Genomic DNA, 11756 nt, shown 5'->3' on the forward strand with positions numbered 1-11756 from the left:
TCTCACTATAATTTATGTCAATGACTTGTAATTTATTGCACATTTTGACAAATGAAAATTTTTATCCCTATATATACATATGAATATATTACTATGAATATTGCCTCACTAATCATACTGACAATCATCTATCACCCTTTTGTCTCAAAATTTAACTCGACTCTGATATTCTCGTATCACTTTACGTCGTGAATCACATTTTGTCACGTAATTCGCTATCTAACTCCCTACTGAAAAAATGTGTTGCAAATTTCTATTACTTTATGCACAAATTTTAATTAAATGCGGAAAAATTAATATCATTAAAATATGACTTTGTCTTTTACAACTTCATTTCTGCTGTACAATTTTGCATCATGTTTGATCTCTTTCTTCATGAAACTGATGTTGTTGAACTGTTTCAATTACATTATCATTATATGTGGTTGCTCAATTGGGAATTGATTTGGGCCCTATCTGTTGCATGATGGACGTCCATTTCTTAATGTCTTATTATGTGAAACCAATTGATGCCTGGTTTACCAAAAATGGTGCATCTGATTGCTCAATTTCGGGTGCTGGAATTAATGTCAATTGTCTTTATATACTTGTATAATGGCAATCTTTAAATTTTTATAACTGTTAAAACTTTATGCAAATGAAATTTCTGTCCATTTCTCTATACTGGCCTGAATAATATATAAATATATATGTATACAAACTAACATGTAACCTCATCTGGCCTTTGATGGCAATTGCTCAATGGAATTGACGGGGTCATTTGCTGAAATTATCACAATTTCGTTGCGCACGCCTTTATGTGGCCACATTTTGTCATGGTCTGCTTCATCCATGCTGCAATCTTCTGATTCTTTGATATAATATGAACCTTTTATTGCCAAATATTTTGTTCACAATACATAACTCTTCTATAAGTGTTGTCACTTTTTATTTTATTTCTGCATGCTCAATTCACACTATTTCACATCATCTGTGTCAAACTGCAAATATGAACTTCTCAACTTTTGTCCACTTACTATTTCTGAACTGAATCGCTATTTTTTATTTGTTGCATCACTCTTGAATCAAACCTGATATTATTTCTATTCTTCTTTGCCCATCCTATCCCTTACAATTTACTGTAAATCCTTCTCCGACAAACTTTTCAATTTGACAATTTCACAAAATCTCCTTTACTCCTGTCCATCGCCTCATTCTCCATGATAACACAAACTGCCACCTCCTGCTCACACTCCTCCTCCCTCGACACGAGCAGGCCTGCACCGTTCCAGCGCGCGGTGTCATGGCGGCCACCGTCGGCGGCGGACGTGCCATCGGGGACGACGCCTCTCGCGCCCGTCCGGAGAACGCACTCGACGCTCTGCTAGACGAACTGCAGACATTTGCTCGCCCGCCCCCTCCTACAGGAGTGGGCTCCTCGAGCCTCGGCGAGACCGGACGCAAGGGTAGTGTCGATTCCAGCACCTCCCTGACGTCCACACCAGGCGGCGTAGGGCTCCGCCGACTACACTCCTATCCGAGCAGCTCCGACAGTGCAGGTGATGGAAGCGGCCAGTCTGGCCTCGTCTCACGGCTGCAGGTATCTGCCGGGGGCATGGGAGGCGCGCTTACAGATTCGTCACAGCAGCAACAGCGCCCACCTCCCGTCTCTCCAAAGCCACCCGTCCCTGAACGCAATGCGGAGCTGCTCTCGCAGCTCGCTGGCAGGCGCGTTCCGCCCCCTCCTCCTCCACGAACATCGTCACGGTCACCTCTGGCATCGCCCACCAGCCCCTCGCTGCCACCGAGGGCCCAGCACGGCAGTGCAGGGTCGGCAGGTACACTGAGAAGGGGTGCGCCTGGGCGGGGCAGCCTCAGGGAACCCGCACGAGGTGGGAGTGGCACTGCCCTGTCCCTGGCACCAGATTCCGGAATGGACCTCTCGTCATCCACCGACGGTAGGCAGCGCTTCGATCCTGCCAGCAACAGCTCCAGCTGCGAGTCAGTAAACTCACAGGAGGGTCTCATCTCCCAGCAGTCAACTCCACAGCAGCCACAGACAGCCCAGCAAGTGGCGGCAGCAGCTGTAGCGGCACGAGGGAGGAAGGAACTGTTGGAGCAACGTCACCAGGAGCTGCTCAGGAAGCAGCGAGCTCTGCAGGAACAGTACGCCCGCCTGCAGCAGCTGCAGAGGGGTGGTGCAGCAACCTTGGCCGTCGTGCCGCCTGCAGGTGGTGCTACACCTGACCTCCTCCTCCTGAAGAAGACAGGCAGTGAGAGCAACCTCCTCGCGAAGATGGGCCTTGGGGCCGGCCTCGCCACCATGTCTGGGTCACTCACACACCTCGCCTCAGCTCCTCCATCTGCTGCCACACCAGTCCCACAGCCCAGGACCAGTGTCCAACAACAACAACAGCAGCAGCAGCAGCAGCAGGAGAAACCTCCAGCTTCCACATCAGACACTGTGCCGTCGACAGCTGCCCCAGCCACGACAACGACTCCTGCGATGACCGGCAAAATATACGAGACAGACATCCTGTGACCCCTCAGGGACTGTCTGGAGCTGCCTCCTGACTTGATTTCTAGTGTTACCACCCATGAAAAATAAATGCATGTGTAACAGTAGGTAATAGAATGGAGAAAGTGCAGCACTATGGCTAAGAAGCCTGATTGAATATTTGTTCTCCTCTGCTGTTCATGGGGAACAATAGGAGTGAAATCATCCTCTGCCACATAACAGTCCTCCATTAACAAAGAGTAAACACCAGCCATAGGTAATCATGTATTAGAGCATGTATATGATTGTTGTTTTCAACAAGTCTTTACTTGGAGCAACTGGTAACATTTTAAATCTGCATCAAGTGCTATTTTTCCATATTTCCTATTCCAGTTTTCATCTTGTTCATTTCTTTTTCCCTAACACACACAAATGCAGTGTGGCTGGTCAATAGTTACATGCAGGAGTTACAGTTCCAGTACATTCAGTGGACTTGTGCAGGCCACTCAGATCCCAGGGTGATAAGGACCACCTGTCGCGATGAGTGGAATAGATTCAAAATTTTCCCAAGTTAATTTTCCTTTGGTTCTTAGTTTTGATGAAATTTCTGTTCCAGTCTTTTTAACTGGTCAGTAACATGATTCATGCCTCTGAGTCTCAGTTAATTTTGTGCATTATAGTAAACATCACCACCATCTTGAATTCTATAAGTGGATTACCTGAACCATATAGTCTATCCTTTTTTATACCTTTTTAATAGTTTGTAACTTGAATTGCCAACCAATTATAATCTTGATTTCCAAGTTTCCTGCCATGTATGTTGGCAAGCACATATTATACTAGTCACAGATCAGGACTCTTTACACATTCACATTCCAGCAGAAGCAATAATAACTTTCTAAAGGAGCGTGCAGAATACCCATACACATATTCATTTCCTTTTAAAAAGTAACATCATAAAGCCAGGTAGAAGAACTCTTGTCATTTGTAAAATCATAATACATTACTGTAGGTTTTCTAGAAATAAGCCCTTCCTACTTTTATCATCAAAGTATTTGAAAATCTTCCTCCATAAAAATGAAATAGTATTATTATTGTCTCAGCCACACATTTGGAGCATCAGTGTGAGAAATACATTATAGTCTGCAGGCTATGAATTTACTACTATAGTAAGACAGGTCTGTGCTGCCTTATTCAAAGCTACTTCATTTAATGTAGTTTATCGCACACAATGTGAAGAAGCCAACATATCCCATCCCTGACAGGCTATCATATGTGTAGAAGCTATCATGGTCAGTTGAACTAATGCTGATGAAAAAGTAACCAGTTCTATGAAGCTTAGTTTTATTTCTGGTGACAGAATGTAAAAAGCTTGTAGAGCAGTTAGTTTGTCTTTCTTGCACCAACTGTTAAACAACCATAAACACATTCTCTCGTTATGCATACCAAGTATTAACAGCACTGGAGATGCTATTAACATTTTCCACTTTGAAAAGAGTGTGTTGCACTCACTTTATAAGTGATACAATTTTTACTCTTATTATTATCATTTCATTATTTATGACGACAGCCACTTTCTCGACTGTATACTTGGCATATACAGACTCAGGGAAAGTTAATTTTGCGCCATAATGATTTTGTTACAGTTATTCCCTTTGAACAGAGGAAAGCTGAGAACTGGTCAGTGATGTTATCTGTATTCAAGCACTGCTTTATAAATGAATAAGAAGCAGCCAAAATGATATGTGTTGGGAATAATTCAAGAAGATTGACCAACCCCAGAATTGACAAATTGTTTTGTATCTCTGTTTTATTGTTAGGTTTCTGTAAGAACCTTTTTTTAAAGTGTCTTTGAGTCAATTGTGCATGGTGGGTTCATCATACTTGTTCTTAAGGCATCTACTACATTCCAAAATCCTACTTTCTCCACTCCTACCCACCCCCAGTACTACCCTACAATCTCTGTCACAGTTCTGCTTTCTCTCATATGTTTATCATTTTTTTTAAAAAAAAGAGCATAAGCATTGCAAATTCGTAATTATGGTTACAACACTATCTTTGTTTACATTAACAGATTATTCCAAGTATGTGATGGCTGAATAGCTATAGTGTTGCACTTTACAGTGGTAAGATGTTGAGCTTTTGAAATTCTACAGCATAGTGGAAAACTGACTGTTTCTTGTATACTATTTCTTAGTTTTCATTGTTGTATTTTCTACTCAGGGTGTTCACAACTACTGTGGGTTGTGTTTTTGCTATTGAATTCTGTGAGGAAGAGAAAATATCTGTAAAAGAAATTTGAGGACTATGGCTATTTTTATGTGGTCATTTCTGAGGATATTTTAGGCTGGAGATTCATATCCTGTTGGCAAAGTGATTGTCTTGTTGATTTTGTGCTTTTGTTAATTGTCTTCTTACAGTACTAAATCATCTGTGTGTCACGTATTAGCTGTTAACAGGTGAGTGCTGTGAACCTGCAACTGGTTTCATTTTCTTGCTTCCCCTCCACTGTCACAACAGTGAGAAGTAGTAACCTTCATGCATTATTTCAAATTGCCTTCATGCATTCACTTTACCTCATTTCAGTGGCACATTACAACCCTTGGTGTGAAGAATATCATCAAATGAGCTTCTGAAACATGCAAATACATGTGTCTGTCCAGAAGTCGCTACTGACTACTACTACTGACTGTGTCATATTATGATTTGATTGTGGCCAATAAAATGTTGCAGACCAGCCTGTCACCTTAATAAAGCTTTGTGCAGACCAAATTCACGCTCTCTCACCACTGTTGTATGCATCATTCTTCTTCCAAATGTAAGCCACCATTGCAGTACTAAATACCAGTATCTATAGGAGGTTTTTTTCAGATCAATGTATTAAGAAGCACGTGGCAGAAATGAGCATAGTGACCCCAGATAGAATTGTAAATCATGAGACTGTTATTAGTTGATAATTTCTGTGCTTGTAATGTATCAGCGAGTAATTGTTACAGTACATGAAGAATCTCTGGATTGGCATTTCACTTTTTTGCAAAGATGTAAATACGTAAATTGGTGAACACCATTTCTGTAGTTCAGTATCTGTGGTACTATCAACTGTTAATTAAGAGTCATTTTGTGAATGGAGGCCTCACCTTAATGAAACTCATAAATTTCAGATGTTTGTACATCTCTATATTAAATTAATGAATATAATAATTATAGGCATCTCTCACTTTCTATCGCTCTTTTCCTGACATTCTCTCTGAAGTTTTATCTGTATATTTATCATCATGTTTAGCTTGCAGTTTGTAAGAAATATATCACCTGGAAAGACAGGAAAATATCTGCTTTATTTTACATTAAGATTTAATACCAAAAAATGTTAGAACCTCTGTACCATATAAGAAACTGTTATGCCTGATTATGGGTGGAGGGCTGTAAAATAGAACTGTGCCAACTATCTCATGTTTCTTTCTGTGTAAGATGATGTAATATTTACTATTGGTAGTCCTTCAGTCAAGTGATATGTAAGGCAACTATTTAACTATGTTCAGGGTGTTATAGTTGCTACAATCCACAAAATAATTGCAGGGGATTACGATAAAAACTGGCAGTCAGGAAACTGGGACAACAAATGAATTGTTGACTTCACACTCCTCATCCCATCCCATTCCACTCCCTACTTCTTTCCATTGTAAATATTGTGTGATGAAATTATAACCAAAGATGAGGAAAAAAATAAGTGTTATTACTGAAAGAAATTGTATGAAGTGATTTTGCTATGGCAGAAGAATATGATATGAATTGTACTTAAGTGATTTCATGCAGATTCTGGTGGGATGCTGGAAGTAAATTGCTCTCCAGGCTAAGGTGATTGTGTTGAAAGTAGGATGCCCATGGCCATAGGATGTTATGAAATAAATCGATTATTATCCTTAAACTTATAACAATGTCTTGTAGGTTATGGTTGAAAATACATTTAGTCATTATGTATATATTATCAGGGCTGCAGGACAAAGCCATAGACACAAATAAATTTAAACATGCTTAATTTTTGTATTGTTGTAATCTGAGGTCTCATAAGTGTATTCCATCTGTCATAAAGTTTTGTTCGTTTCTCTTGTAACCGGCTATAAAAGTACACATCTTTTTCATGTTGCTCAAGTGGACATAAAAATATGGGAAGGCTCAGTGAGCTTATATTCTGAAAAAAGACTCTAGTATGAAACTGAACTGATGACAGCTGCCATCAGTTATTGAAAATGTAATTGAGGAACTTGCCTTACCACATCATTTGTGAGCAAATGTGTCGCATGGGTGTGTCCTTTGTCAGGATTTCTCAGAAACTGAAAAGTTGTGGCATTCCACAAGTGTGTCAGTGACATAAGAACGTAAGTTCTCATCTAGTTTAAATATTTAAAAGTAAAGGAAGAGAGTTACATAAACTGCCATTTATCAAAATGTGTTTTGAATTAAACACAACACCTAATACACCAAATTAGATCTGACCGCTCTTTTTATGTAATTATTTCAGTGACCTTTCATATTTTGTTTGAAAGGATTTGAAAAAGAAACTATTTCTGTAGGTTTCACCTCCTGAGAGAGCATAAACTGTGTGTAATCGTGTTTTAATATCAATTTCGGAGGTATACTTTGTATCTTATGTGAAGCATTTGATTAAAAATAGTGAACATAGAACTTATGGTAAAGGGATCTGCAGTTACTCCGCACTGATCTTACTTTATGGAATTTGATTGTGAGGATCATGGATACTATGAGAACATTTGCTCAATAACCATAAACTGCTCTATACATGAAAGTGTGACCCTATTTTACTCCAGTAGCAATTCACAACTATTTCAGAACATACATGTTTCTTGCCATTGCAGAAATGTACTAATTTTTATTCCATGTGCATGTGATCACAAATGAAAGGATGTCCCAAATAATTTTCTGGTCTCACCTTTTTTGTTATACATGAACAGCTTTTATTTATTTATTTTGGAACACTGAAAATTTTTTTGTCTTATTTTTAATCATGTTTCTCTTCTACATTGAATGCTGTATGTGGGTATAGTTAATCAACATTTTTGCTTGTATTTTGTTCAGGTTAGTTTGTCACTATTATCACAATGTACTTAATTTGGAATTGCGTTGGACCTATCTTTGATCGGTAGACTGCAGTGATTTCTTTACACTGAGTATAAAGTAAACCATTTCAGTGCAGGTACTTCTTACAGTGAAAATGAAAGTTGCAACTTGCTTGAGCTGATGAATAAAATTGTGAAACAAATTAATTCCTCCTGCTGACCAAGCATAAGAGGAACTTTCCTGTGAATATTTTTGTTGCCTTATTTTTGGAGTAGGATATACTGACTAACAAATGCGCTTTGTTCAGACCATAAAGGGTATTAGGTACCTGCAGTGAACAACATTAAAACTAGTAGTTCGCAGTTTCCCTCGGGAAAAGAAAATGCTTCCATGTATCAGGTGATAATAAAAGCAAAAATTAAATCCTGAAGCATAATGCAACTTCTATACAAAGTTTTTAAGTGTACACTTAAAATATTGGTTTCAGTGATGTTGTAGCCCCCTAACACCATGTATACTAAGAAAAGAAATGTATAAGTGTATTTACTACAAAAAAAAAGAAAAACAAGAGTTCCTGCAATAAAAGTGAATTTCTTAAGTATTAAATTTGTCTTGTTAGAATCCCAGTGGCCAAATGAAGTTGTGGTTTTTCCTAGTGCTAAAACTAAAAAAAAAAGAAAAAGAAAAAAAGAACAGTGTAATAAAGTTTGGGATGATGATATAACTGAACAGCCACCCCTGTTTGTATTCTTTCTTAATGAAACAAGTAATGTGTTTGTGTTCATGTTTTCATGTCAGTATATTACAACTGTCTTTCAAATATTGGAGAGTATATCACTGATTGTCTCAGATATATTTTCAGTGCTTGAGGGTTCCTTTAGATATTCTCTTTTTTTGCGAAAGTGTGTTTGTCACCATTGTGCTTTCTACTTTTTCCACTGATATTTAATATGTAACAGGAATGGTTTCTACAAATATTATTATGTGCTTCAGTTTCTGCAGTCTTCTTTAGTGTTTTGCATTTAATATGTCATGTGCCTGCGCTTGGTTTGTTGAGATCCTAACAAATGACTTAAGATATACTGGGATAGTTAAGCAACCTCCCAAAAATGTTTTTAATTTATAATTAAATTTCACTTGTTGTTCAGAGTTAATTGTAAATGTTTGTAATTAACCAAGTAAAAAAAAGTCATCTGAATGGAAACTGTATGTAATTTCTTTTTTAATCCTCATCAGAGTTGAAACTTTATTTTAGACTTACTGTTAGCCACAGCTACATTTGCATATCAGTAGCTTTGTTATGATGAGTGAGGGGGAGTTAGTAAACTACTGTATGTGCAATAACATCAGTTGCTCTCACCTGTCTGCCTGTTCAGGTAAGTACTGTTCATGATGCTCACCCTGCTCTCACCCTTCCCAAGCTGTCCCATCGCACAGTGCATTGGCATGTGCAGCATAGCTGCTGAGCAGTGCGACACAGGGGCACGGACAGGAGCTTGCATCTGCACATTTTACAAAATTGATAAAGATGAAAAGTTAAAGAGCAACTAGCTTTTTCAAAGAGTAAATATTTTCCCTAATTCCTAAAATCAATAAGTATGCTGTATTACACACTTTCTTTCCCAGGCCTCAAGTATTCTCCATACCAAATTTCACTGAAATCAGTTCAGTGTCTTGGTTGTGAAAAAGTAACAGACAGAGTTACTTTCACATTCAAACAGAGAATCAGGCAGTTATGACAGTTTTAGATAAGACATTAAATCACAATACAATTTTTTCTTTGATCAGATTTTGATGAAATAAAGCAACACAGCTCCTCAAGCTATACTGAAGCTACCTGAGAAAACCCTGTGAAAATTGATCTACTATTTTGTAGATTAGTGTGTTCAGACAGACAGACATGGCAAATTATTGTCGGTAAGCGTATACTACTCACATCAAATGTTGGCAACCGTATTCAAATTTCAGTACATGAACAAGACTCACAATGCTTGTACATTGTAGCTTCAAAAACAAAAAAGCATTCTGCTATGCAAGTGCACCCTAGATCTGCAATACTGGTACTTAAGAAGTAAGACAAATCTATTAGGATTTTTCAGTGTGAGGTGGTGCTGTGGTTAGCACACTGGATTTGCATTTGTGAGGACAGTTCAGATCCCCATCCGGCCATCCTGATTTATCTTTTCCATGATTTCCCTAAATCACTCCAGGGAAATGCCATGATGGTTCCTTTGGGAGTGATGGCCCACTTCCTTTCTCATATGTAGGCTGAGCTTGAGCTCCATCTCTAATAACCTTGTCGTCATTCTAAAAGAAATTAAAAAGCTTATAGTCATATCCAGTTTTGGTTTATGCATTCCTGGCTATTCAGTTGCAAGGAGACTACAACTGATCTTCCCCAGCATTCCTTTTTCCTTAGGTGTATGTTGTATATTAATTTAGGTATTCATTCATATGACATCCTTTGAATGTGTTCATGCATTTCTTTCTGCACTTCTTTATTTTGTAACATATACTTTTGACACCCAGTTCAATTCTAATCTCATTATTCATTTTCTCACATAGCTTTGTAACAAGCGAATTTAGGAGTCTCATCTCTGCTTCTTCAATCCTCCATTGACTGGCGATTTAGAGTCCAAGTCTCTGATCCTTACATTAGAACTAGTACTGACATCACATTCTAAAATTTTTGTACTGTCTCTTTCCAAACCTTCTTGAGGAGAGAGTGATTTATAGCATCCACCGCCTATTGAAACTTATGCAAGTTGACAAGAACATGCTCACACAGGGGCATATGAGCAGTCATCCCCTCCACATTCCACATGCACAAGGAACAGTAAAAATCCTTAATAAATGTATAAAGTGTGCAACAACTTTTCTGAATACATGTAAATCTGACATAAAACTAACTGCTAAGAAATCCCAAGTCATTTAATGATACCTTGTCAGAAATTAATTATCCCAGAATTCCATAAACAAAGTCCCCGTGTTCTTGACAGCATCTCAATCCCAGTTCAGAAGATGCAAAAACTCGGGTGTAACTTTGGATGAGTAACTCAGCTGGGCACAAAATATTGCTGCCACTTGCAGGGATACTTGCCTCTCTGCTTTCCACTGGATGTGAAACTGAAACAGGAGCAGTCACTAGTTATGCCAAAACCCCCTGTCAAAAGTCAAGCCAGTTAGAACTTATTGTGTATTAATGCATTGTGTATGAAACATTGACCTGTCAGGCAATGTCAGTGCCTGATGCTCCCAGTTTCAATTGTTATGACCAGACATTTAAAAGACAAGTCTGCCTCATCATCCTCAGTGTACAAGGCCCGCAGTACCCCAGACCACAAATCAAGTATCTATGGTCTCATAACTGAGACAAAAGTTCCCACTTATCTAGTTCCCTAAATGTGTCGATATGCACAATAAACACATTTGCAGACTCATTCACCATTGCTACGGTTCACCTCTGGTCCAAGCTACCCTACACACCATGCAAAATTCAGTATCCTAATGTGTTTAAGAAAAAAGATCTCAGTTTTGCACTGTATACTTCTGTCTCTCTCCATTTTACTGGAACTGATATTGTTACATTTTTATAAACACTTGAATTCATGTGCAAACATTATACATGCTATCAATGTCACCATAATTTGTAATGAGTAAATAACAGTAAACATGTTATACTAAGGTCAGTACTAGACAACTATGAAACATGGTAGAAATCCATTCAGCTGTTTTAGTGATGGTATCTAATTTGTATGATCCATTTCAAATTACATAATATCATCAAACTATAACTTCCTAGTACATAAAGTGATCCAGAATGTAGCTACACAAAAATCAGTAGTGCTATCTATAAGGAAACAAATTATTATTAAAAAACTTCCTCAGCAACTGCTCAGACGTTGAACTGCCAGGCTTCAAACCATTTTTTAAACAGAGTAGTGAAAAATAAGCTGAGCAGTCCTTTGTGGGACTAGCCCATGGAAGCTGTGCCTCACAAAACCTATTATGTCACAATGAATGAAATGGTTCTGACTTCCAGTAAATGTTACTAATGGTAGGAATAATTTCTAAGAAGGATGCTAACTGGTGTGTGATCATAATTGTAACTTCTCAGTATGGTGTGTAATAATCCAATTTTAAAATTATAGTGAACTTTCTCAGTGAAAAATATGGCTCGATGCTGACCATTTACATGATTTTT

General features: G+C 38.3%; 1 protein-coding gene across 1 annotated transcript in view; it reads left to right on the forward strand.

The window, feature by feature from the left end:
• The window catches only part of LOC126426708 (coiled-coil domain-containing protein AGAP005037-like), a 250976-nt gene extending 242220 nt beyond the window's left edge, over positions 1-8756 (forward strand). Inside the window, exon 15 of the mRNA XM_050088630.1 lies at positions 1256-8756. Coding sequence (XP_049944587.1) covers positions 1256-2521 — 1266 coding nt within the window. The 3' untranslated portion in view covers positions 2522-8756. The remainder of the gene's footprint in view (positions 1-1255) is intronic.
• The last annotated feature ends 3000 nt before the right edge of the window (positions 8757-11756 follow it).

The sequence above is a fragment of the Schistocerca serialis genome, chromosome 11, assembly GCF_023864345.2.
Source record: "Schistocerca serialis cubense isolate TAMUIC-IGC-003099 chromosome 11, iqSchSeri2.2, whole genome shotgun sequence".
In the NCBI taxonomy this organism is placed as follows: domain Eukaryota; kingdom Metazoa; phylum Arthropoda; class Insecta; order Orthoptera; family Acrididae; genus Schistocerca; species Schistocerca serialis.